The sequence below is a fragment of the Drosophila ficusphila genome, unplaced genomic scaffold, assembly GCF_018152265.1.
Source record: "Drosophila ficusphila isolate 14025-0441.05 unplaced genomic scaffold, ASM1815226v1 contig_198, whole genome shotgun sequence".
Taxonomy (NCBI): domain Eukaryota; kingdom Metazoa; phylum Arthropoda; class Insecta; order Diptera; family Drosophilidae; genus Drosophila; species Drosophila ficusphila.
In genome coordinates this window covers 4110898-4138891 of record NW_025064092.1, presented here as the reverse complement: position 1 = coordinate 4138891, position 27994 = coordinate 4110898, and the positions used below count along the sequence as shown (strand labels likewise).

Here is a 27994-nt window from a genome sequence, read left to right as displayed (position 1 = left end):
ACTGGATTTTAGTATTTTTGGGCAGTCAAAGAGAAGAGCCACCGGGAGAAAGCCATTTCAAAATCTGGTCACACTGGAGTCTGACGAGTTGTTTTTGGCGGAGAAAAACCCAGAAAAGAAACTGCGGTGTTCACAAATTCCCAGTTAAGCCGATTTCTTAGCCCCACATTATTAACACTCACTGACCGTTCTGCGGTCGAGTCGTAGCACCGAAAATCGAGCGCCGTTTGTATTTTTTTTCTGTTCTTCCTCGTGGAAAATCAGTGAACTAGCGGCCCACCGAAACGAAAAAGTGAAATTGCCTTTTGCGGCAAATAAGAAAAAAGAATTAAGAAAGAGAGAAACAACAGCAACGGTAACGAAAATTGTTGTTTACAAAAGTATATAAGCAATCGGGCGTCGCTGTGTGCGTGCGTGTGTGCGTGTGTAGTTGTTGCGCCAAAAATTCCGATCGGAATTCTGGAACAGCTGGCCACAACAACAAAACGCGGCCAAGAACAATTTAGCTGCTGAAAAATGGGCGACTTCGATCTGAATGTGGACAGTTTGATACAGCGGCTGCTGGAGAGTAAGTAAAAAACGTGACCCCTTTCGGACCTCCTATCCCACCACCCACGCCCCTGTCCTTACCCCCATTTTAATTTACAACCCAGTTTATCAGTGTGTTTGTGTGTGCGAGCGATTGCATTTTCTAATTATTGCACATTGTTCGCCTAAATGACAGTAGTTTTTCTCTTCTTCTCTTCACCCCTTTCTCCGCCGCCGCCGCTGCAACCGTTTGAATTTGACTCTTGAATCAATTAGTTTTAATTGATTTTCATTGCTCCTCTCGGAAAACAACAACAGTCACATACTGTTACGCTCATTAGCCTTTACATAACGCTAACAGTGATCGTGCTGTTAGTCGTGCTATCTCTTTCTCTCTGCTTACGACTGTCTCCCAATGATATTTGGTTTATATTAGTTTTCGCCTATATATTGGATGCCCAATGACGTCATCGAGCTGATAACTGCGGGTGTGATTCAAAAAATATGTAGCTATGAAATTGCCGGGGAAGGAACGGAATCACATGAGTTCTCGATAAGGAGCTTAGCGGCGTAGGGGCCCCACTGACCGTTAGGGAGGGACCACCGATCGTGTCACGGCCGATTTTCAGAAAAATAACTGTTAAAGCCTTCCAATTGGGCAATGCATTTGTATACCTTTTATGCTTAAAACGAATTCCCACCCACTCAATTTTCAAATTTCAAATAAATCTGTTAAAATATATATATAGATTCGAAGATTTTCAAAACAAATTTTGGGCTGTATCCGGGCCAAAACAATATTTAAAATTCCCAAATTGTAGAATAAACATTACTAAAAGCTATCTCCTATTATGTAGGCGTACCATTGAGCAAACCTAAAATATCTGTTTTCGACAGAAAGTTCATTCTATGAAAATGGTATTAAATAATTAATTTTTGAACACATTTCCGTATTTTCATGTCCACTTAGACTTGGAGATATCAACAAGAAAATCTTCAAAATGTTTTGCCCAAAACATATGTCCGCAAATTAAGATCAAACATCTTTCGAACCTGAATTATTTAGAAGATTCATTGAAAACAGTTGCGGAGGCTAACTTTGGAATGTCTATTCACTTTTTGTATTCACTTTTGTATCCTTTGGTGGATCCGATATCTTGAAAAAAGCACCGGTTTTTGTAAAATAATTATAATTAAAATTATCAAATTTTTGAACGTGTTTGAAAGTTGAATAGGAACCGAATAACTATTTACAAGAATTGCATAATTAGTTTAGAACGTATGTATGGCTCAATTTGAATCTGTTTAACTGTTAATGTGTGTGAGGTGTGATTTGCTATAGGGACTGCTATAGTCGATATTTACTGTAAGCGTGGCAGGGGTTGTGCCATCGGCGTCATCATGCAACCTTCCTGCAAAGCGTAAAAGCGCTAAATAGTTTAAATTTTTGCAACCTCCCTTCGGTTTCGGTTTCCCTGCTGCTTCCCACATCCATCTGCGAGGGTTGCTTAAGCCGCTTAGCGCTTGTCTCGTTTTGCAAGTGTCAGCCAATGTCGAAGATGCCAGGAATGGCTGCTTTTCAGGGGGCAGGGCACCGCCACTTGGCTTTGGCTCTGGCCGACGGGAAAATTGCATTTGGACATTGCGATTTTCGGTTTTGTCCATTTCCGCAATGAGTTTCCCTTTTCCGCGTCCGATTCTGTCTTTCGGTTTCACTTTTTGTCTTACCACGAGATGACACGACCCAACTACAGTGGTCACTAGGATTAAATAGAAAAGGTTTCCTCTCTGAGGAGAAATTGAGAACGGAAATGTACAAGAATAGGAATACAAATGTTACTCATTAAATAAAGAAGGATTAAGATATATAGTAAAGTTATGTCAAAAAAAATATCTGCTGTATTCACCAACAGTTCTGATGAATTTAGGAAAGAGAAACATGACTTATATTTAAATTTGCATAGGAAAAACAATAAAATAGATTAAATGATTTTTATTCACAAATACAAATAAACTTCTCTATCCCGAAAGTTAGAGTTACCGAGTGTCCACTGCGTGTGCAGTAAACCATTCTCAGATGACAAAGCAGATGAGCAATAGAAAGAGAGAGAGACAGAGAGAAAGAGAGACAAATTGGGCGAAATGGCCGAGGTAGACCCAACCATTTGTCAAGGTCATCGAGTGGGCTAGGTCATGGCACTGCGGCCCCGTTCTCCGCCCCTCAAAAATGTCATTAATTCTGATCTATGAAGCGTCATCAGGCTCTGTCACCAGCAGCAGGCGGCGGCAGAGAAATTTCATTTGTCAAATTGCAAATTGAAATTGAATTTTTAAGGCACTTTTGCCGGGCGGGCTGACTGTAGTGTTTTTCTCCGCTTTTTTTTCCGGGAAGGATGGAAACTTTCGCTCGCCCCCCGCCCACTCCATTGTGTGTACTTATTTTATGTTATTTTTTCCGCTGCCCAAACACCCACTCCTCCCCCGCCCAGTTTTATGTATGTGTTTCGTTACGAATCTATATATATATATATAAATATGTATATGTGTATCCATGGCAAGACTTCAAAAAGCAAAAAGAGGCCGAAGAGCACGCCCAGAAGCTGCTAATCGCTCAACAATTGGCCGCCGCTGGCGGAGCGGCCGCTGCCGTTGCTACCGCTTCAGCGGCCGCCGCCGCAGCCGCCGTTTCCGCATCGTCGCCGACGTCCAGCAGCAGTTACTCCGCTCTGGCGGCCTCTTTTGGATCGGGAACGGGATTAGGATCGGGAACGGGCTCTGGATCGGGATCGGGATTGGGGGCTGGATCCGGATCAGGATCCGGATCGGGGTCCAGTTACGATCCGCTGGAAGAGCTCACCGAACAGCAGCGCCGGCTGTTGCAACAGTACTCGATATCGCCGCCCAGCGAGACGATGATATCCGCCGATGGCGACCAAATCACCGTCCATCATCCGCGCGAGGAGCCCAAGAAATCCAGATTGAAACTGCGCGACTTTTTCGTCGCCGAGTTTGGTATTACCACCTAAAATAATCTTGATCACTGTTGATGTTGGTTGATCATCATTTTCGTATTCCATTCCACTCCAGTGCAAAGTAAACCATAAAGCGGCGCATCCAAGACCACAATCTTCACAAGAAACCCCACCAAAAAAGGCACGACCATGATTCGTACTCTAAGTAGCCTGCTGTCGTCGCCACTCCCCCTCCGCCACCTTCCCCCCTCCCTTCTTGTCACTAAAAGAGGTCCTCTGGCGCTTGTTCCCCAATCAGTCAGCCCACACTTATCACTTTACGGCCAGCTCACTCGCTTGTCACACGCCTAAAAGCTTGGGAAGCAGCACAAAGGATGCAATTTCGAACCAATAAGCAATACATACATCCACTCAAACAGCACTGTCCTTGGGTACACTGCGCAAAATTGCTTTCGTGCAATGTCATTACTCGTTTCATAACTAAGCCTTCACGAGTAAAACCCATTGATAAGACAATTTTATTACTCATTCCCAGGAAGTAAAACTGAATCGGTAGGAAAATACCACTCATAAGTTGTATTCTTTAAATGCTACTTAAACTTTAGTTGGCAGCCACTTTTAAATTTAAAATGAACAATTTCTCAGTACGTTTTCTGTTAAAATGTAACATCAATTATTACTAAAGATATAGGATTTGATATTGCGAGTAAAATTGGCAGGGGAATAGTTAAATGCATTTTCAAAGGGTTAAGAAGAAACATACAACTTCTTGTTACTCATCCTATTAACTAAATTCAAAACTCGTGGTTAGTGTTACAAGATATTGCTGAGATTGCAATTCCTTGAATGAACAATTTGAACGACATTCGCAGTATCAAGGGTTTCGCTTGGCACCGTTCACCCAAAAATATTTGTAAACAACTATTATATGGGGATAAGAAATAATATTTATGATTTGGTGTTCGGTTACTGTTTACTTTTCCGGAACTGCAATCGCAATGTCAGTGCCAACGCTTGACCAACACCGCCTGCCCCGATTAGGTACATATATAGTATTCTACAAATAAATAAATATATGTGTGTTATGAAATCAATCCAGTTACCCCTCCCCCCCCCCCACAAGCCCCCAGTATAAGCCACAACCCAAATTGCCTTCATCTAATTGTTTTCACACGACGCAAAATCCACTATCGTCAAACGTAATGCGAAACAAATTATATAAATAAAGGGTTGCAAATTGGGATGAGAATTGGGGGATTGGGGAACATTGGAGAAAACAGGGGAGAGGAAAAGGGGGAAAGGAAAGGGGGAAAATAGCTGTCTAAAATGAATCTCGTTGAATTTGACACGCGACATAACAAACAAGTGCACTGCTTCTGGGTGATAAAAAATAGTCATAAACTATATCAAATTTGATTGGCGCTGAGTGCACAAATTGTTAATATACAAAATCAGGAAGCGAAGACAAAACTCGTGGGGGTTTATTTACCAGTTTGTGGGGGTTTGGTTACCAGCAAAACAAAATTGCTGTATATTTATTTTGTTATAAGAAATTGGTAACCATTTCTTGACTGAATTTCCTAGTAAAATTATATTAGTTGCAGTAGGTAATTAAGGATCTTAAAATTAGGCATGAAAAATCTGAATACACTGCATAAAATAATAATTATTTTCTTTATGATTTCGACGTTAGTTCTTTGAACTTGAACCCAAGTTAGTATGCAAACGTTTTCCAAATGCCCGGGAAACGTACAGCAACAAGTCACCTTCGAAAAATCGCAATTATCATGCCAGAGCCTTAACCCCAAGTCGACCGAAGGGGAAACCTTAACCCCAAGTAAAGTAAGTGTTGTCCCCCCTTCGATGTTACATGCTGCACAGTGTTATTGATTGGCCTGTTGTCCCATTTTTCCCCCATTTCGCACGTGCTGGTGCCTTGGAGAGTGTGCCAAGGCTCGCTTTTCTCCGTTTTCCCCGGTTCCTCCAGCGGAAAAGTCAGTGCCGAGTCATCCTTGTCGTCCCAGTGATAGACGTCGTGAGTCGGTGGCCTCCCCAAGGGTTCCGTTCCGTGCCTTGACAAATATCCTTCGTTATTTTGATGCATTTCTAATGTTTGTATAATATTTGTATAATTGAGTTGGTGGATCCTCCTCCCCAGACCCGCTCGTATGTCATTCCCATCATCTACATAGCTTTCTCGTGTGTCGTCGATGTCGCCAAAAGTCGTTCGAAATGCCCTCACATGCCAGGGTTTTCATCGCTTCTGCCGTCGTGTGATTACATTCCCCGTAGTTTTTGCGAAAAACTGAGATACTTTGCGTTTGAGAAAGCATTCGTATAAATTTATAAGATTTATAAGATGCTGATTCGAATGGAAATAGCATTACATCTGAATCAAAACATTTTAATTCAGATTATTCTTTTCAAAGAGAGAGATGATTCTTGTAAAAGCTATTCTTTTTTATAGAAGTTATTTTTATATGTGAAGATTAACCGTTCAATAAAAGGAAACTTAAACACATTAGAGTTTGAATGTAATTTTAATTTATAAACATTTTCGAAGCATAGAATTTTTAATATTTTACTATAGTTGCAAAAAGAAACATTAAATTTCTTGATACTCCCTTTTTTTAAGAGAGGCAACTATAGATAATGGGTATCTAGATGTCGATATAGGTTATTCTTGTTCTTGGGAATGAATCTCTTCAAGTTTGTTTGATTAGCGCGCGAAGCTTATTGAAAATGTAATTTGAATGTCATAACCTTCACTTGAGTCAATCAGCGAGGCATAATAATAATAATAGCGAAGAGAATTCCAATCCGGCAAAGGAGAAGAGCCTAGCAGTAATGGTTTAGGACCCGAAAGCAAATACTCGCGATAAATGCCATTGCGTGCTGGGTGATTCTGATTCTGATTCTGTTAGCAAAGGGCTTTTGGCTTGGCTGGCTGGTTGGTTGGTTGGTTGGTATTGAATTGGGCGATCGGTGGAAAGGTTTGCTAATGCCTCCGTTTCCATTTAAGTGGTTTTTGATTAGCTTTCGCCATCGGCTTTTGGCACATTCAGAGGGCACCGAGATACGGGTGGCGGGCTTAGATTCAGGCGATGGATGGTGGATAGTGGATAGTGGGTAATGAGAGCTGCTTCAGTTGAAATCCGGCACCGGCTTTTCCTTTGACGCAAGTACAAACGAGGGTAGATAAATAAGTACTAGTTACTACGTCATTTGAGTGTTCTATTTATTCCAGGTTAAAAAGTGATTTGTGAGGTTGTTTTTTTTTTTTTAACAATTGGTATGATTTAGTAAATTATAAATATATTTTTTTATTTTAGGAGTATATGCGTTTTTGATTAGTTGATCAGATAAGCATGCTAGTTTTTGTATGGAGTAAGATTGTTAGATGAGAAAATAATTATATCATATTATAATATTTTCATAGTTGCAAAGCATGATTGAAAACCTGTTTGGTTTCAATAAGTTTTTGAAAGTAACCTCTTAGTTTATTTCTATGTATATGAAATATATTTCTTAATAACTGACGGTTTTCTTTTTCCACCTCCCTCGACTTGTTTAATTGTGTTAACCGCTAGTCCAGTCAAGTGTCATAAACACCGGGTGGAAAACCCAACGAAACAGAAACCGAAAAAAAAAAAACAAACAAAGAAACAACCAAAAAAAGTTGGCCTGCATCCATAATCGCATATATGTATGTAGTGTGTAGTTGGTAAGTAGAGAGCGCAGCGAAATAGACGGGGAAGTACGGGGTGATCAGAAGGGGGCGGTGGGTGGACATCAAAAGTTAGTTCATTAATTTGAAAAAACGGAAGAAAAAGAACAACAGAACAGAGCGCTGGCTTCATGCATGCTTGAGCACAGTAAAACCAAAGTCCGAATCCACACTTGTCCCTAAGGTGTTTTTTATTTTTCCGATTCGCAGATTACGCTTGTAATTTACAGATATGTAACTCTTTATGATATTCATACAGAGTGGGATTTATTGAAATAGGGAAAACTGTATATCACAATTAGATTTTTCCGGGTGAAGACTAATTCTGATTTCTTGAGGTGAGTTAATGAAATGAATCAGTTTTAACTAAAAGAATTTAGTTTTCAACGAACAATTTAATATGTATCAAGACTAATGTTAATTTATTTAAAGTAACCAATACAGTATTGTATTGTATTAATTTAAAAGGTATATATGTACTTATTTTAACCTATAAATATACCCTCTTAACCACACACCTGGCGTTATGGAAGGATTTATCCAAATAATTTAGTGCTGGGTAATCCCGATTCGTGTTTTTTCTCGCAGTGTAGAGTGCAGAACAGCAGTAAGCGGCAGTTAGCCACAGGCTACAGTTAATACCACAACTGCAAGTGTTTTAATTATGGTGTTGCCGCGCTCTCCCCATTTCCCCTGTGCATCTGGATCTATTTTTGTTTCTCTGTACGAGCACACACGTATATGGCACGTTATATAATGTGACACTATAATTCTCACCAGGGTCCAAAGCCACCGTTGTCGTCGCTCAACACCCACCTGAACCACTCCGCCCACCTGAGCACCAGCCACCCACCTAGCCACCCACCGCCCACGTTTTGTCACATTGCGTGCACTTGGCAAATAAAAAGCGAGCGGCAAACAGTAGAATGGGCGAAAAAGGGAAAACGAATTGCCAGTGGCGCAAAAAAAAAAAAAAAAAAAAAAAAAATATTTGTATCTAATGACACGTACACATGTGTGTGGGTCTTGGCTAAAAGGATACTTGAGGGCTTAACAGGATACTCGGCCAAAATTTTGAAGGTCACCACCGCTGAAAGCAGGTGGATGGAAGGGGGGAAGTGAAGGGGGAAGGGGCCTCTTGCTAGAACAACCTGACCATTTGACCCAAAAAAAAAAATTTCAATTTCTCGTTTACTTTCCGAGAAACACACCCAAGAAACACACTCACACACACACACACATATATATATACAAACACATAGAGAGCGGCAGCTTAATAATACATTTGACCTTTTGGCTTAGTTTATTTTTTTTTCTTCATTTTCGCTTTCCATTTTGCGGCGCCATTCGCTTGTTTAGCATTGTAAGTTGTTTTTTATTGTTCGGCCATCTCTGCTCGTCGGAGTTGCAAATGGCTGTTGCATACTTCAAGGGGTTGAAGGGACTGAGGTCCTTGAGCTTGGAATAGGCGGGCAATGGCATAATTTCGGGCCACCGATTTATGGCCCAAGGTGTGAATGGAATGTGGGGGAAAGTCGCTCAAGAATAGCGCAGAAATATTCAGAACTTGTGGGACAATTGCGAAATATTTTAAGGGCTTAAGTATTTTGTATATTTTATTGATTGTATCTTTTGTATCAAAAGAGTTTTCCCTTTGGAAACTTTTACATTGCTTACTATTTCTATTTTTAGAATTTGTTTAACTTAAACTTTATAATAAATCCGTTCTATCTTGAACCCTAGTTTTGTGCGTAGCTCAAGTTGAACTTTGTATTTACTTTTGTATTTAAATTCAAAGTATTTCCATAATGGAACTATCTTCCAGTTCCCTCTGTTTGTTAGCCTGTCTCATCTTTTAACTAAGAGCTTGTCAGTTCCTTTTGCAGTTGTTATAATTGCTGACACATTTTCGAAAACCCTTTACCCTTTCGTTGGCGCTGTGTCCATTGCATACTTTTGTGTGCATGCAATTTTAATGCCTATTGGCATTACACGACGACCCCGTCCTCCCTCTTGTTGCGAAATTCATGAGCCAGAGAGCTATGAAAATATAAATCAACACAGTTTTCTCCAAAGAAAGAGTTGCTAAGGGTGTAAACTGGGCTAAATGTCGCAATCTGATGGCGATGTGCAAAACATGGCTTATGGACTCTAGGGAAAACCGGCGGAAATGGATCGTTTGCTTTTGGAAAATCCTTTTGCAAAGGTTTATCTAAAGATAATATATTTTAATAGAAGCAAATTTGTCTGTGATTGTTGGACATCAGATAAAATAAAAATGTATCTGCAAGTAAAGAAACTTGGGATGATCTATGATTATTTATATTGCAAAATGTTAGTTTTTATATTGGCACTTTGGGAGCCGTGTTACCTAAATACTGTCGGTTATAACATTTTTATTATAACCAATTCTTGTTTGGCTTTTCTCCGAAAGGAAATCAAATCTAGCTTCATTCCAGCATCTTAATTTTCGCACTTTCGGCAAGTTTCTCTCACTTCAACCGGCAGCTCATCAAGTTGCAGTCGAAATTTCGGTTTCAATCAACGCTTCCTTCAGCATTTTTGGCCGGCTGTCAGCTGTCCTTGCACTGGTTTTGCCTCCACCTCGATTGCTCAACTTTTCGAGTGGCTTATTGCCACCCCATCATCTTGGTTCACCTGCTGGAAGTACAACTCATCTATGGCTGCACGTGCTGCCAGCGAATTTGAGGTACTTCTCCACTCATTTTTAAGCCCCGAAAAAGTTGGGACGATATAAATTTGCCATGTGCCTTGACCTTTGATCGACCACACACACACACACACTTATACACATACACCCTAAATGCCCATAAAAGGCGGATATGAGAGGGCGTGGCCCGACAAATGGGGGAAAAAAGCAGATGTCTCGGGTTTCTTTCCGGCCAAAACCGGAATCATTGCCAAATGTGGCCAACAGTCAGTGGTTCTCTGAAATTCAAATGGGAACAAATTAAGAAAGGATCTGACAATTTAATTCCTATGAATGTTTAAAGATTCCTCTTAAAGTATTCCCCAATTTGAAGTGTCCTTAAATGCCAAACTTAACACATCACCTCAGCGAATGTAACTCAAACAAATTCAATTAATTTGTGCGATGGCCACACTGGGAGGAAAAAGGGGCGAAAACACCTGCGTTGGACAGCTTCAATGCCGTCGACACCCACACCATCCACAACCAACCCAACCAACTGCCCACCTCAACTGTCCCGAATGATGTTGAAAAATTAAACAGCGTCAAAAAGTGAAAATTCAATGAAAAACAAAACAAAATGCCAGCAAGTGCATGTCAAAGTTGCAGACTGAAGGATAACCTTAAAAAAAATTATAAATAAATGATAGAGAGCTTAGCAGTTCACTATTTTATAGATAACACGGGAGTAGGATTTAAAATTTCATGGAAAATCTCCAGAACTTTTTACATAACACTAATCTCAATCCAGATGTGCTAAACCATTATTTTGTTTTTGTTTGGTTGTTTGGAAACGAAAAGTTTGCCAGGTCGGCAATAAAAACTGAAGAGCCAAGCAAACCGTTAATTTCCTGACACCAAAATTCAAATTTCAAGGCGAAATGTAAATTAAATGAAAATTTATATTGTTTTTCTCACCACCCACAAAAACTTTGGCGGCGAAAACCGAGAGAATGTGGAGCGTTTTTAAAGGGCGGATCTTGTTTTTCTTGGTGCTTTTGCTGTGCCTGCGCTCAATGTTTTTCTTATGATTGTTAATTAGCAAACAGACATCGCAAATGTTTAAACAATTGTAGCGGGGGCGACGGCCCAAAGGGATTGTTGCCAGTCCAATTGTATAAACACTGCCAGGGAAGAAAACTTTATGGACGATTCGATGAAGATAAGCTGAGAAAAAAAAGGAGGTGCGAATTTGGTTATGCAATACTTGAGTTTGTAGAAAATTTCGGGGGAGTGAGTCAGACATTTTTTAATCGTACTTTAATTACCACGAAATACTTTCAGGCATTCTTATCTTTATTAAAAAAGTTCTCCTGCGATTTGTCAACTATTGAAAAGTTCGAAACGAGATAAATAACAAAACAAAGTCAAGTGGAAGATAATGATAAAAGTTTAAACTGATTTCAGTTGTTATTAGTTTTAGAATTTAAATAAATAATACTAATTGAAGCGATACATTCCCTTTCCTTATTTATTTATTAAAAGCTCTTTAAATTTCAACATGAAAGAGATGTTCGAGCATGTGAATCAAGTGGCAAAAGTAAATTGGGTTAATCGACGACCCTCAGTTAAATGGAATCGAATCAAGGGAACCGATGTGTACGAAACAAGAAATTCAACCACGGAACGCTCATTACTCATACGCCATGTATGCTCTTCGATGTCTTTGTTCTTCCTCGTTGCGTTGACTTGTTGTTGCTGTCGCTGTCGCTGTTTTTCTTGTTGTTGTCAAAATGGAATGGCTATTTTTAAGGTCGACCGAGATATACGCATGTGTTTCTTCCAATTATTGGCGATAAGATAAGTTGGAAAAACGCTTACAGCGGGCAAAGAAAAACACGAAAGATAGATACATTTGACAAGTCGAAGTTTTTATACCCTAGCAGTTTCAGGAAAAATGTATAGTAAAACTATAAAATTACAAGGTTTTTTCAATAAACAATTCATGTTAACAAACAGTTATTATTATATCATAACAGCGTTAAAATATAGTGGTGTAAGGCTGATACAAAAAGATATAATAGGTAACATATAGGTTTATTGCTTTTAAATGACTTTCGTAGAAAAGACATAAATGCATTACTAACTAGCGAAGATCAAAAGCGTCTATATAATTCATAGGGTCAAAAGATGTCACCCCGAATGCATAGGAACATAAGGCTAAGAGTATAATACCGTCTACAAGGGCATAATAACAAAGACACGGTGGAAAAATGCCAAACCATAAGACAAATGAATCGGCCGCAAAGTAAGTGGTGCCCGGGGGTTTTCAGTGGGTGGTTGGGTGGTTTACTGGTGGCGGTGGTGGTGGTGGTGTGGGGAGCTGGGTGGGTGACAACAACTGGGAAAAGCTTCCGCCTTCCGTTCGCCCGACCGTCCGACCGTCCGACTGTCTGACTGTCCTTCGTTCGTTCGAGCGTCGACGACACAATCATAACGAGGCGCTAATTAAGCAAAAGCTCCAAGTAAATAAAATGGAATTTGCACTCGCAGATATAGAAAACAATACGTCGACGTAAATGCCACCGCCTGCATCCCCCATCTCGAAAACCATCCAATCGCATCGAATTTATTGAGTTACGTCCCTGATTTTTATATAAAAACTTATTTGCTTGGGTAAAAACGATTCTAAAAATTTAGGAGTATAAGTTTAATCTGGTTTTGAAATGGTCTTAAATTTATGTTGAAAACAACAAATTCAAATAATGAAACAATTGTATTTTTTACTAAAGTTTGTTTATTATTTATTTCTATTCTCACTCAAACCGTTTCAAATTAGTCATAGATTTTCAGAATTCCACTTAGGTACTTAAGAAGTACTATGCAGTACACTTAAGAAGTGCAGTACTTCAAGTTTTGCACATCTTACTCTTCTGAAAAGAAAAAAGTCGCTTTATTAGTCGTTTTCATTCAGATTTTATGAGTAGTTTATTATTGATATTTGTTAAAATGATTGTTTGATTATAAAATTAAAATTTAGTTGGGTTACTATTTCTTCCGATTTGGGTGTTTTTTATGAGTTGTAAACTAGTTTAATTGTAAAATATTGAATTCTCAGCTAGAGGTAATTCTACGTGTCGATCAGTCAAAGTTGTTTTTGTGTGTCTGTGCCTGTGTTTGTGTCTGTGCCTTTGCCAGTGGTGCTCTCGTTTTGCCGGCATCCCTGGGCTTGTTATAGTTTTGCAGTTATGTCGCTCGATAAATAGCCAAAGGCGATGGCGACGACGACGACCAGTCAAAGCCAAGCCAAATGAGTGCAGTTGGTGGAACTTCGGTGGGCAGCTCGTTCGTTCGTTGGCTAAGTGAGGAAGAGAGGGGAGGAGAGGAACGGAGAGGCGAGGAGTGGAGAGGAGCGTAGAGGAGAGGAGAAGAGAGGAGAGGAGAGCAGCGGTGGGTTTGGGGTAAGCAGAGGGAGCTTCTTACAAAATCGATCCTACTGAGGAAGAGAGTGGAGAAAGGAGGAGGAGGGGAGGAGCAGGAGAAGTAGAGGAAGAAAAGAAAGGGGGAGTGGAGAAGAGGAGGGGAGGAGGAACATGCGAAAAGAGGGAGCAGAGTGCCGGTGGCAGTGGCAGTGTGTATATGGCATTTTCAATGGCTGGCCGAGCGCCATGCTGGCCTCCTCTTCCTCTTTCCCCCTCCCTCCTCCCCCGTCCCCCGTCCCCCTTCACCCTCTTTGCCTTTTTGCTTTTTTGAGTTTTCCATTTTCCAATTTGCCAGGCCAGGCCAGCACAGTCGAAAAAATTAAACTAAAGCAACGGAGGCACAAGCAGCAATATGCTAAAAATAAATGTTTATTTTATAAGATTCTTTCTGCCTTCCCTTGCTCTTTTGTTGTTGTTGCTGCTTTTTTGTTGTTGTTTTTGCTGTTGCTTTTTTGTTGCTTTTTTGTTGCACGCGTCGAGAACTTTTTCAGATTGTCATTGTTTGTTTCTTTGCGAAGGCACGCGGGCAAAATTCGAGGGCAAGAAAAAAGGGAAAACGAGCCAGATAAGAAAGGAAATGGAGGAAAAACTGATGCCCCAAGGGGGACATGTTCTTATGGTAATCATTCCGAATCGCTTCGTGTGTATTTCAATGGTAATATGAATCATTAGGTCAACATATGCATGGCTTGTAATCAAAAGGTACAAATCAGTAGGGTAATTTTATTTTGAAATTTACTCTTGGAAATATATGTATTTTATTCTAAACTGCTGAGGTATAAGTTTGTGCATTTATTCAAAATTTATTTTGAATTTCAAAATATATATATTGCAATTTTTATAAATTGTTTCTAGGATAAACAATGTTTTATAATTAATAAATCCTTTATTAGGGTCTCAAAATATTATTCGGGTATCAAAATGATAATAACCAAAGGAAACTATTTTTACATATACTTGCTTTTACCTTAAGTACGGAGTGTTTCACTCGCATGTAAGACCCCCGAAATGAACATAAAATCATTTGCAATAAGTAGATTTCGTATTCGGCCAAATCCCACATCCACATGGCCAGAATGCGACGACAGAAGAGGTTGCAGATGGGGAATTGATGGTGTGGATGAAACCAAACAAAGGAAAGTTAGCCAAGGCAACTTCCTACTACTAAATCGCTCGGCCTTTACCTCTTCGGGATTTTATTCGCCATTCGTCAGTTGTTTTGTTGTTCTGTTATTTTGTTGTTTGGTTGTTTTTTGTTGTTGTTGCCGTGCTTTAAACAGTCTTATTTATTTATTTCGCAGCGTTGTTTGTTTTCTGTTTGTTTGCCATTCGGGACGGCGATGTTGTCGCTGTTTCTTGGGCTTGAGTTCGTTCTTTGCTTCTCTTTGCTGCTTCTGCTGCCAAGGCAGAAATTGATTTTTATAAATAGCGCGCATACGCAACGTGGTACGCACTGAAGTAGAAAGAACACGCGACTGTACTGTATTTTCCATGTGCATTTCGTGAATTCGCCAAGGCAACGCACAAACATATACAATAGATCGCTCCAATGGCCACAGTGAATGCCGAAAGTTGCACAAATTTGATTTGATTCGATTTGTTCTACGAAATGAGTTGGAAAGCGAAATGCTCTACGGGTCAAAGGGAAAAACTCAAGAAAGCATCGTTCGCTTTTTCCCATTCCCATTCCCATTTTAACCCTGTGCTTGCGTTTTCTATTTCGATTGGAGCGATTGAGTGGCATGAGTTTCCCCAGATTGCCAACAATTACGAAACAAGCGAAGCATTTCCTGCAAATGGAATTCGGTTAATATTTTATGATTATGATTGCGTTCGACAGCAAATGAAAATTCCTATCTCGCACTGATCCATAAATACGCGGAACGAATTGTAATCAATTTGCTGAATTCGGTTAATATTTTATGCTTGCAATTGCGTTTGATTGCGAACGAAAATTCCTAGTTCTACCAGCTACCAGATCTATAAATATCCAGATCAAATTGTAATCAATTTCGGGGGGTACCTTGATTTCAATTAAAATGGTTCTAATAGTTTATTTAATGGGCTTTTTATTTTCCAAGACACGATATCAGTTTGGTTGCAACCTTTTGGAAAATAATTGAATTTTGGAAATGTTTTTGTTTTGGCTAAGCCAACTTAATAGGAAGAAACTAGGGAAAATCATTTTCCGATTTAATAATATCTTTCAGAAATAGAAACCAAATGCTCTTGTTTTTTGGCAGCTGTAAAGATTTATAAAGGCTTAATCCCATTCATGCAGCATTTTAATAGATTTCAGCATAAAAATGGCATTTGTTTAAAGAAATGTTTTAGTCTTTTATGTCTGAAATTTTTATTTCAACGAGTAATCGTAAACATTTACACAATTTTGCATTGAAGTGTATTGGTTATTGAAAACGAACTAAAAGTTTCAACACTTTGTTGCGTTGAAGCTAATTTGTGCAGCACAAATTAAACAAATTTTTTGTGGGTGTTTGGTTTAATTTCCCTAATTCGCCTCCACTTCCATCTTTTCAACCGCAATTGGCATTTTGTTTGGATTTCGATTTTAAAGCTCTCTGCCCAATTTAATTTCACAATTTGCAGGATTTCTTTTTTCGTCTGATTTTTATAATGGCAGAGTTTCTCGTTTCTTGTTTCTTGTTTTTTTGTTTTTTGTTTCTTGTTCGCTTCGCTGCGCGTTGAATATTTACTCGAACGGATTACGCATACGCCATGTGCGCCCCGCTCAACTTTGCACCTTTTCGCTGCCATCGTCGCTCGTCAGCAGCAACCCTCAAAAATGTTGCCGCTGCTGTGGCTGTGTGATGTAAACGCCGTTATAATCAGCGCTAATGTGCTTAAATGGAACTTGGGGCCGGGTTAAGTCGTTAGTTTCGGCGGGGAGGAGGGAACGGGTTTTGCACTGGGGGTCAGCTGGTTACCCAATGAGTGTCGACTCGCTTTTGGTCCACCCTTTTCATTTTCCCGCAAGATATACCATATGTGTATATATTGGTATGTGTGTATTTCTTTTACCCGCTTAGCATATGGCTTTTGGGCCGAAGAGAACCCGCCTAATCCGCACCACCAAGTGGGTCAATGTTGAGCGGAAGTATTTACGAAAGTTTATTTCGCCAATTTCAGCATTTCCCTTTTCATTTCATTTCTTTTCTTGTATTTTTGTAATTACTTAAAATCACGAACTGCGTTCGTTGGCAGGTGAGAAACAGACTTCCGGTTGCCGATTTCACTTGATAAGGGAATGCTTCTAGGAATCGGTTAAAAAGAGATTATTATCCAGCTTACTCCTTCCGAATCAGGCGAATTCCCATTTTAATGGGCAGCAAACTTGGATTGCTAAACATTTTCAATTCAAGCACTCGAAAGCGATTCGCTGACCAACCCACAAAGTGGGTCAATGCAAAACGGAAACAATTACCGATTTGCAAATGAATTGTATTTTTTTCTTTCGATTTAAGGGCAACCTCAAAATTTCAAACGAAATTTTCTTGCACTCGTCCTTAATCAAAGTCGGCCGGCGGGCCAAAGGCGTTCATTACTCGATGTTTTGTTGTTGTTGTTGTTGTGGTTGTAATGGTTGTTGTAATTGTTGTGGTTGTTGTCGTCGTTGTTATCTTTGCTTCATTTGCTCGGATTTCAACTTGAGCACGCAAAGGACACAGGACGACCTAGGACTACCATCATTGTGGTAGTGTTTAGTCGGTAGTTGGTAGTCGAAGTGAAAGTGAAAGTGGAATTGGGCGAGTGAAAGAGTGGAAGTGGGCGTGGCGCCTAATGGGCAACAATCATTTGATGGGCCGCATGGAAATTCTGCTTTGGCAGGCATTAAAGCCAAAGGTCGTCGGGCGGTCCAATTACGAAGTAGAGAGCGTCAAAAAGGACGAGATTTCGACATTGAACCTCGCCCACAATAGGACTCAGACCGCCGTCTAACCACAAACACAAAGTACACTGTGAGAAACAATGTACCTTTGAAGTGTTTTGTAAGAAAATTAATTGAAAACATTGTAAAAGTTCTGCCATCAATCACTTCTATTTTATGTTCTTTGATTAAATCTTTCTTTAACTGATATTAATAAAATATTTTATAATAGAACTTCGTTCAATTTAATATTTATTATATGATTAAAAAAGATACTTTTCCAAAGTCCTAAGATTACCTCGTGATTTAATCTATATGTTAAAGATGAAAACGATTTGAATCAGTTTCTAACAACAGAATGTTTATCAATTGACGAGAACCAAATCCTTAAGAGCAATTATCTCTAAAAATACAATTATGCTGGCTCAGTGTTCAGTTAGGATGTCGCCCGCAATTCATACCTTTAATCAGCGCGGCTCCTAGAGGTGCGGATAGGTTAACCACACTCTTAATTAAATTGTGAGCTCACCCTTGCAGATACTCGATGCAAACCCGAATGCGACGGATGTGCACTGGATAGATGGTTGGATAGATGGATAGATGGATAGATTGATAGATGGATGGATAGATGAATCCGTCTGCGGTCGAAACTTGACAGGACGAGATGAAAATCGAGGTGACGGGACTTGATTGCTGTTCAATTTGCGGTGTGGAATCAATTTGAGCTTGATGGGCAAACGGAAATTCGATTTGACGGTCCAAGGTGGCAAAGGATTATCGATGGCTTCAAAGCCGTTTAATTCGCATTCGAGATCTGTTCACACGATTCGGGTTCGGGATTTGAAGAAACCTTTAACCATTTCGCGTGTTGCAGAGCTTAATCTGTATCTTAATCTTTCGCCCAGCGTCTCCATTATTTTGGCAAAAGGAAAAACTGCTTGCACTTAATTTGCCTTTTGCCTTGCTAAACTTTTCCTGTCGCCTTATCTTGTCGCAATTCCTCTCGTCGCGTTGGTCGTGTTTATTCGCCTGCTGTGTCCACAAACTTTCATCTCGGCAGTTTAGTTTTCCTATCTAAATGGCTTAGCATTTTCATTCAGAGCTCTTCCTGCTCCTTCCGGCTTCGTTCTTCGTTCCGTTTGCAAAGTTTTGTGCGCAGGGCGACGAGTGTTTGACTTCTGGCAGCTGCTGCTGCTCCACTTTGGCCAACATCCAGGCTAACCGGCTACCCGGCTACGCGGCTACCCGGCTAACACAGCTAACACGGCTAACATCCACCTCCTGGGAGTTAATCGGGTCATAAAACGTCTGACGCAAACGCTCCTGCGACTCCATCAAATGTCCCCGGAGTCCTTCCGCGTTGCGGGAAATTGTGAATCTCGTGATGGATTCCGTTTTGCAAAGTACTCTTGCATCGCAATGGAAGTGCCCTCGGAAGTGAGTGGGTTGAGTTAGGAGCAGGTATTTTGAGTAGGCGGGGCAGCAATATCATAAACTGTCTGAAGAAGGATGGAATTGGAATGATGGAATGGTTATTGGATTGAGAACATTTATATATATATTACTATTTTAATGGAAAGAGTGCTCACATTTAATTTAATGATTGATCTGCTATATCTACATGAAGTTACTAATAAAAAAAAGTATTAATGGATTAAAGTCATGTCGAAAATCAAAATTGTATGCTCAACTGTTTATTTTCTATCAATCGGACTTATAAACCGTATTATCAAGGTACCTAACTCCATTTTAAAAACTTTTACCCCTTCTATTTTATTATAATTAAATCTCAAAATGTTTTTCAAATGTGCTGTGTTCATTAATGAATTCCGCTAATCGAAACCACTTATTAAAATGTTGCACATCCTGATATTCCAATGATATTGGTACAATACAATAACGACATCGCATCCCTTATGAAGCGTATGTGGAATGCTCTTGGTCCCAGTTGATGAGTTGCTCGTAAGTAAGCCATCAACTGTTGCGGCATCTCATTCAAATCCCGTCCCACTCAAAAGCCCATATGTTTTCTTACATTTTTAATTTGTCCGCGGCGGCGGGCCACAGAATATGGAAATGGAGGAAGGAACCTGGGGGGAAAGGATAATGGGGGCGATAATGAAGGGAAGGATGGATGGATGGATGGATGGTGGATTGCCGGGAAAAAAAAAGCGGAGGGAGGGAAGGGATGAACTGTGTTGTGTGGTTGGGGAAGGCGGCTAAGACTTGTTAATCATGATGAACCAGTTAGATGTGACAGCAGACAGTAGACAGTAGACAGCAGAAGGCAGGAAGGAATCTCCCATGTGGTTCGGAGTTCGGAGTGGATTCGTCACGTAACCATGTCCTGATGTCCTGATGTCCTGATGTCTGCGCGTTGCGGCGTTGCCTGCTCCTCATGTAAAATGCATGATAAACAAACATGCGCGTCTTTTTGCTTACGCATAATGTTACATCGCACCACCCAGCCAAACAAAAACCACCCACTACCCACAAGACCCCCCACCCCCAGAATGCCACGCCCCCTTTTCCGTGATGTCTTCTTTATGCTGACAAATGCCTGACAGCCTGCGAGGAAGTGGGCAGCAGAATCATGAGAATCAGCAGTAGAATCAGCAGTCGGGTTTTCTATATATGGTATATATATATATATGTGTGTGTGTGTGTGTGTGTGTGTGTGTGTGGAGTGGAACATTGCGGAAATTTGCATAAAAATGAAAAATAAAGAGCTTCCTATCACTCGCTCTCCATCCATCTATAGCCCACCCAGCAGAGCACCTCCCTTCCTCCATTTCTGCATTTTTGTGGCACATGTGTGTCAAAGTGTTGGGCTTAAAGCCGCTCAAATATGAGGCAAATGACAGCTGGGATCGCAGTTGGGTCGCCGAATCGAAACCCGAGCGGGTAAACAATATTCGAAAGGGGGTTTTGTCCCGAAAAACAGAATTGAATCATAATAAAAATGTGGAGAGGGGCTAAGGGAAACTGCGATTCGTGCTCAAGTGCATCAAGTATTTATGGTCTGAATTCGTTTATGCAGATGGTTACTCTATTATAAAATAAAAGAGATATTTAGAGTGACAAACTAAATATTGAAATATCGTAACTTGCACACTTTAAATACTTTTAGTTAGTTAGAAAAATTTATTTTACCCATATAACTATTGTTTTCTTATAACTTTTATGTAAGAATACACTTAATCCCACATTATTTGAGCTATTAAATCTCTTTTATAAGCGACACACTCTCCTGCGAGCTGAATAACAATCTTTGGCAAACGTGGGGCAGATGCTCTCCGAAATTTATGCACACGCGGAAGTAATTCCCTGATAAGTTTGGGTCTCCCTGCTGGGTGTGTTGCATAATACATCTCCCGAAAGTATGCAACAGCAACAAAGCAGCATAGCAAGTTACCAAGTTAGCAAGGAGAAAGGAGAAAGGAGAAAGGAGCAAGGAGCAAGGAGCAGACATCCCGGAAAGGAACCTCGCATAACTTAAACGGATTCCACTTCTGCGAGTGCATGAACCCATGGCTTGCATAATTCAGTGTGTTTAACTCCTCATCCTCCGACTCCTCCTCCTCCTCCTCCTCCTCCTCCTCCTTTGAATCCACATCCTCGCCAGGTTTCCTAATGCCAAAATGCTGACACTAAGCACAAGCTGCTGCACCAAAGTGCTAAAGGTTGCAAAAGAACTTTTCCCCTTTTTCATTTGATTAACTACCGCCTTCCTGGGGAAAGGAAGTACATTCACTGTGATTTCTTCTGCTGGTAATATCAAATGTGGGAACAACTATCAACTGAGAGTTGAAACATTTAGAAAAACACATTAAAAGAATATATTTTATATTGAAGGAGCCATTTTACTTTCAAAAAATCTTTCCCACCTAACTGATAAACACTTTCTTATCCTTATTTAACATCTTGTTGTAATGAACCTCAAACAGTTTGTGTATAGTTATTCAGTTATTTTACCAATAAGGGAACCAACGTGGCTTTTTTATTACAATGTTCTAGGAATTAACTTTGCTATCTCAATGTTATCAAAATTGCAACTTACATCACGCATTCCCAACCAATATGACGAAGGCTTAATCTAAAGCCCAAGTACTTGAGGCTATCAGTTTTGTACTGATGTTATTATCACTGCTCTCAAAGATTGCACTGCACTGCCAGTGGCTTACAACATTGTTATCAAATCAGTATTAACCTAAGCGTAAGCGGATTATGGAAATCCAATTTCCAATTATCACCATCTATCAGCACCACCTACGAATGATAAATCCTAAAAACAAACCCATAAAACACCACTAATGGGGAAGGGGTAGCTTTTTAAAAAAAAAAAAAAAATTCAATCAAAGTGGCTGCAGTAAATTAAAGTCTAAATCCCCTTTGCACTCAGTTGCCATCGATGTGCGATAATTTTAATTAACCATTACTGAAATCACAGCTGCGGCAAAGTGCAATGCTGACGTACTGGGAATTGGCTCTTTGGCTCTCCGCTAGCCAACTCTTTACCCCCTTTTACCCTTTTACCCCTTTCCCCACTTCATTCCCCAGTAAAATCCACTTTGGCCAGGCCCCCAGATTCACTTGGCAGCAGCAGCGGCAACCAGGCAAAAGGCGGCATGGCATATCCACACCCGATCCTGGGGCACATGGTGCTGCGATATTTCGTTTTTGGGACAGCCAGTGCTCTCGACCCAAATCCAGAGTTGGCTCACACAAACTTCCCACGTTTTTGCGACGGCAAGGACGAATGGATTGGGCTTGTCTGCTGCCGGCTTTTTCCGGAGCCAAGCGCTGCTGCTGCTGCTGCTGCTGCTGCTTGCTGGCCCAGCATTTTGCTCTATCCAAATTTAATTAAATTTTTTCTGCACGCGCACACACACACACACACTCTGCCTGAAAGTCTGACAGTCTGAAACCCTGGCAGAGGATGGGAGGACGACCTACTTGTACGAGTATTCCCTGGATAAAGGATAGCACTATCATCGTTTTCCCCGGCTGGAGCGCTTTTCGCACAAAATTAATTGCAGGAAAAGTGGGTGTAGTGGTTGGGTGGGTGGTACTGGTGGTGCTGCTTGTGGTGCTGATGGTGGTGCTAGTGGGTTACGCCCACTTGTTGGCCAGGGCATTGAGATATGGTCCTCGAGCAGCGACAACCTGCAATTATCCTCAAGAACAGGAATTCGTAGCACATTGTGTGACTCATACAACCAAACACAAATACATACACACACACACACACTAAATCACACACAGACTCAATATATAGTTTCGGTCAGAATAAATGCATTTAGAGAGTAAATTGGGTTTAGTCGGACTTTCGACTCAATATACATTTTAAACAAGCACTCACTGCAGGGAGTACGAGTATATTGGGTTTAGTTTGGGGAAATATTTGCAATGTGCTTTTTCTACGGTAAAATAAATTTACCTTACAAAAAGGATTTCAAATGAAAGTGTTTGTGTTAATCAGGAAATACAAGAGACCTATTAAAAACAATTGCAAGCTGCTAATATGAATAACTGTGCTTTTAAACAAAATCAAACGAAAAACTAGTAAATGCTTTGTACCTAAGTAGAATTTCTGTACACAGCTAAGAGGACATTGTTATTTGATTAGCTAATAGATTTCGGCTAGTAGCATTTAACAAATCCGTAAAACACATTATCGCACCTTCGCTAATGTTTTGAGCGCAACTGTACACCCGATGTAGTTTGCACGCAGAGTTGCTTGCGATCATTCCTTGTGGCATTCTTTCCCCGCCGAAGAGCGTCCTCCATTTGTGGTCTCGTCTCCTCGTGTCTGCGTCGATAGTCGTGCTCGTCCTTCGTCCTTCGGTTGTTGCTAATAAAAAAAAACCAGTCAAGCGTAGGCTAAGCCATAGTTACTCTGTCCTTTCAAAAACTTGCCACGCCCACTAATTCGCCGTTTAATTGCAGTGCGCAGCTGCCGAACGGGCAAACAGGTGCAGATGACCGAGGCGGAGGTGCGCGGATTGTGCCTCAAGTCGCGCGAGATCTTCTTGCAACAGCCCATCCTGCTGGAGCTGGAGGCGCCGCTGATCATCTGCGGCGACATCCACGGCCAGTACACAGACCTCTTGCGGCTATTCGAGTACGGCGGCTTCCCTCCGGCCGCCAACTATCTCTTCCTCGGCGACTACGTCGACCGGGGCAAGCAGTCGCTGGAGACCATCTGCCTCCTGCTGGCCTACAAGATCAAATATCCGGAGAACTTCTTCTTGTTGCGCGGCAACCACGAGTGCGCCAGTATTAATAGGATTTACGGTGAGTGAAGTCCAAAAATTTAATTAAATTCAAATGAAGTAAATGTCTAAATGTGGTTTCAAACAATTGTTAGAACTTTAAAGCCAGTAAAATAGTACAACGGTTATTAAAATGTAATTGTAATTAGTTTTTATCAAAATTTAATTTTTTTGTTTAATTAAAAACAATTTACAATGATTATAAAATAATGAGTATTGTACGCATATTAACATTCAAGTATAACCAAATTTTTAAGTCATGTTTATTATTTTGTATAACATTCAAAAATTGACAGAAACAATAATACAACAATTTTCATCTAAAGAAATGTTGAATTTTGTATTGTTTGATCTTGGAAAACATTTTAAAGCTTGAGTTCATTCAGTTAAATCATTTCCTAGGAATCAAAATCCTAAGAATCAAAATCCAAAAATCAATTCTTTTCAATGAAATGTAATGAAATATTGTAATCCCAATCCTTTATCCTTTTGGCAGGCTTCTACGATGAGTGCAAGCGTCGGTACAACGTAAAGCTGTGGAAGACCTTCACGGATTGCTTCAACTGCCTGCCAGTTGCCGCGATCATCGACGAGAAGATCTTCTGCTGCCACGGCGGCCTGAGTCCCGATCTCCAGGGAATGGAGCAGATCCGTCGCCTGATGCGACCCACGGACGTTCCGGACACCGGTCTGCTGTGCGACCTCCTGTGGAGCGATCCCGACAAGGACGTTCAAGGATGGGGGGAAAACGACCGCGGAGTGAGCTTCACGTTCGGCGTGGACGTTGTCTCCAAGTTCTTGAACCGCCACGAGTTGGATTTGATCTGTCGTGCGCATCAGGTGAGGATAATGAGTTGAAAAGGATAGATTTCTTCCTTTGAATTCAGCAAAATCATCAATATATAAAATATTTAAAAACTTGAATATAAATAATAACAATAAAACTAGAAGAACAGCTTTTTAAATAACTTTAGTAGACACAATAAACTTAATGAACTATTTATTTTGAAATAAAATAGTTTTAAATAAAAGTAATTGCTCAAAATTATTTATGATGATAATTAAAGTTACAAAAATGATTCTAGTTGTTTGAACGGAATTTACATTCCCCATAAAAGGTTTAGTTATATAAAATAAATTGCTGGACTTGTTATTAACTTCAGAGTACAAGAAGAAAGCACTTAGAACCTTTAAATCTTCGCAGGTTGTGGAGGACGGCTACGAGTTCTTTGCGCGTCGTCAGCTGGTCACACTGTTCTCGGCGCCCAACTACTGCGGGGAGTTCGACAACGCCGGCGGCATGATGACCGTGGACGACACGCTCATGTGCTCATTCCAGGTGAGATACCCTTTGCACCCATCCAAACCTGATCCGTACTTATTCTCCTGATTCTCTGGCAGATCCTGAAACCATCGGAGAAGAAGGCCAAGTATCTGTACAGCGGAATGAACTCATCGAGACCCACAACACCGCAGCGCAGCGCCCCAATGTTGGCGACCAACAAGAAGAAATAATATATCCATCCGCTTCCATTTCCTTAAAGGTTCAACAACAAACAACAGAAGTAAACTTTTACATAGATACACACATATATATACATATAAATATAAAGAGATGTAGAGCAGAGAAAGGAAGGGCAAGTTATAAATTATAAAGGTGTGAAACGAAAAACCAACTGACGAAGTAACGAAGCATGCTAAATCCAAGTGCATAAAGCTAAACATTTATGTGTATCCGTCGTTATCTGTAAACATAGAGCATGTGTGTTTTTTGGGTGTGGAATCTGTGTCCAACTTGATTACCTTACCTTATCCGCGTACCTGCTAGTTGCAAATAACATCGGCAGCTGCACAAGCGACACAGCAACACTCGAAGGCCCTAAGTTAAGTCGATAGCTGCATTTGATCCGATTATCAGATTAACCGATTATCAGATTAACCGATTATCAGAATAACCGATTATCAGATTAACCGATTAACCGATGAATGGAAACGATGACAAAGCCTCCACTTCCCCCCAAAAAAAAAACAGCAGCTCCCCATCACCTAAAATCCCAAAACATGCAGATAAACAAATAAATTAAAAGTACAGCGATGTTAAGCAATGAATTTATATATAGGCTTATTAATGTAAACTATATACGATATACTTATATATTCATAACTACAAGAGAGAAACGAAAACAAACCTAAATAAAACTAAAAGGAAATAGAAACAGAAAGCAAAGTATCTGACCACTGTGCAGATCCTTTGTGGCTGCACAGTGGGACAAAACAGCTATCAGTTTACTTCTACTTTTGGCCGTGCGCCGAGCTTACAAAATTCGCAGCAATTGTACGATTTTTGGTTGTCCTCCTAACAACTAAGTGCGCATTACAAATTTGTCTGACAAAAATCTAAGAAAATCAAAAAACTAAGAAAGCAAATGATAAAATTATAGAAACAAAAACCTATGTATTAAGCTTAAAACAGTTGAACTCTGTGTGTGTATTTTATTTATTATTTATCTAGAAATATAAATATATATGTTCTTTTTGTCATTGGTTAATTAATTTATTGCTTACATTATATTTATAAAACAAAAAAAAATGAATTAATCCCTAACATCTACGTTTGTCATTATACTCAGTTTAAGTGGCAAAAAAAATACTGTTAACGTGTTATTGGGCATTTAACAACTGGGGCTTGTTTTTCAATGCCTAAACTTTACCTAGAAAAACTCCAACCTAACTTTAACTTGCCTCACACACAAAAGAAAAGGAATAAATAAACAAATTTTAAATTTAACGAATTACTTCGAGTACTTGAAACACCAATTTTTGTGCATATTTAATTTACGAATAAGAAACGGAATGCGTTGAAGAATGTTGCAAGGGAGAATAAGTGAATGTGAAGTGAATATATGAAAATATATAAGTATATACAGAAGGAACGAAAGAGAAAACTAATTTTTTCATCGTCGTAACTTATTAGATTATAGTGCCTTTTTTGCCTCCCAAAACAAAAAAAGAAAAATAAAACAAACGATAACGAAAGTGTAAACTAACAAATGGTTTATATATACAGATCATATAGATATACATATACGGCTTACGAAAGCTAATTAGAAAGACGAGAAATGCGTTTATTTTGTAACAACAAACTAAAGTAACCACAGCTGATCTAACAAAGCATTTTTATCTAATTTCTTTCTATAAGAAACCACTAACTAATTAATAACCGACTCAGATATTTAGAAAATATTGAAAGTTTTTTTAAAATGTTTTCTTACTTGTCATTTTCAAAATGTAATCATATTTCTTATTTGTTTTGTAATCGGTTTCAACTAAATTGATCTAGCTGCAAATTAAAAACTTGCTTGAGAACTTTTCAAGAAATTGAGAAATATTTTTGTTTGCTACTAAATTAAATTAATTATATTTTTTTTATCAAGAATATGTTGTGGTTCTAAGTAAATATGCATCGAAAAAGAACGCGGGTGGCAAACAAGTCAATTAATTGCATTAAAATTTAACCAATCGATGAGAGATAAACAAAAACAAAAACAAGGAACTGTGGAGCGATTAGCATTTGAGCCATAAGCTGTTGTTTTCTCACTCTCCTATTTGTTGTTATTCCCGATTATTAGCGAAAACATCTCCCAATTATCAGCATCAGTTTCGTGTGTGTGCTTGTGAGCTGCATTCGCATACATATTTTTCATATAAATACACACACACATGCAAACATACCAGAATTTATATATATGTATATATATATATATAAAAAGTAATACAAGTAACAAATATACGAAATTACTACAGTGGAAAACCCATGCGAATAATATAGAGAGAGAAAAGCAATACGAAAACACAAAACGTATAACAGATAAATATATTTATTATTAAAAATCAAATAAAAATTAATTACAACTTTATGTTAAGAAAGTGTTGTGTGTTTTTCGAGTTATTGGGTCTGCAGAATTGGGGGTTACGATTACCAAATTTAATTTCCGCTTGTTGAATTTTGCTGGGAATCATCTCAAAATGATTATTAAACAGGAAAGGAAACTGGCTTTGTAGTTAAAAATTAAAAATATAAAACGACTTTTGATACCTGTAATAGCTATCAGACTTTTGGTAGAAATTCAGCAAGATAGAGACATAATAATGTTTTCAATTATAACGATCTTTTCCATAGCCTTAGTCATTAGATCACATTAATTTTCAATAAATCGAATTTATTACTGAGGTAGAAACATGAAAGAAAATACCTTTCCTGTTTAGATAACACGATTTTTGGCCATTTTATGCAAATTTTACGAAAAAGAAATGTCCAAAAAATGATAAAATCGATTTTGCAAAAAAAAATGAAGGGGAACCCCCACAAAATTTTCGATAAAATTTATTTTGCAAAATTTAAACAACCTGGTATGCAACTTTATTATTGAGGTAGAAACACGAAAGAAAATACCTTTCCCGTTCAGATAACACG

General features: G+C 39.5%; 1 protein-coding gene and 1 long non-coding RNA gene across 3 annotated transcripts; both read left to right on the top strand.

Moving 5' to 3' along the window:
- Positions 1–51: 51 nt before the first annotated feature.
- Positions 52–27437, top strand: LOC108095541 (serine/threonine-protein phosphatase beta isoform). Of its 2 annotated transcripts, XM_017196670.2 has the most exons (6): positions 52–568; positions 3088–3540; positions 23195–23542; positions 24017–24360; positions 24725–24859; positions 24922–27437. In XM_017196670.2, exons 1-6 carry the CDS (start codon positions 517–519, stop codon positions 25033–25035), a joined length of 1446 nt encoding a protein of 481 aa, XP_017052159.1. In that variant the 5' UTR covers positions 52–516; the 3' UTR covers positions 25036–27437. The 2 variants fall into 2 exon arrangements, with proteins under 2 accessions (XP_017052159.1, XP_017052160.1); XM_017196671.2 differs by lacking the exon at positions 3088–3540 and having other exon boundaries at positions 55–568.
- LOC108095542 lies at positions 5701–11392 on the top strand. Its single transcript, XR_001771667.2, has 2 exons — positions 5701–11170; positions 11222–11392. It is a non-coding gene; the product is annotated as an uncharacterized LOC108095542 (long non-coding RNA).
- Positions 27438–27994: the final 557 nt, after the last annotated feature.

Excerpts from the sequence above, each read along its gene's own strand:
- LOC108095541 (XM_017196670.2), top strand. The coding sequence starts at position 517 with ATGGGCGACTTCGATCTGAATGTGGACAGTTTGATACAGCGGCTGCTG. Across the intron at positions 569-3,087 it reads GATACAGCGGCTGCTGGAGA|ACTTCAAAAAGCAAAAAGAG; the intron begins GTAAGTAAAAAA and ends ATCCATGGCAAG. Across the intron at positions 23,543-24,016 it reads CAGTATTAATAGGATTTACG|GCTTCTACGATGAGTGCAAG; the intron begins GTGAGTGAAGTC and ends TCCTTTTGGCAG.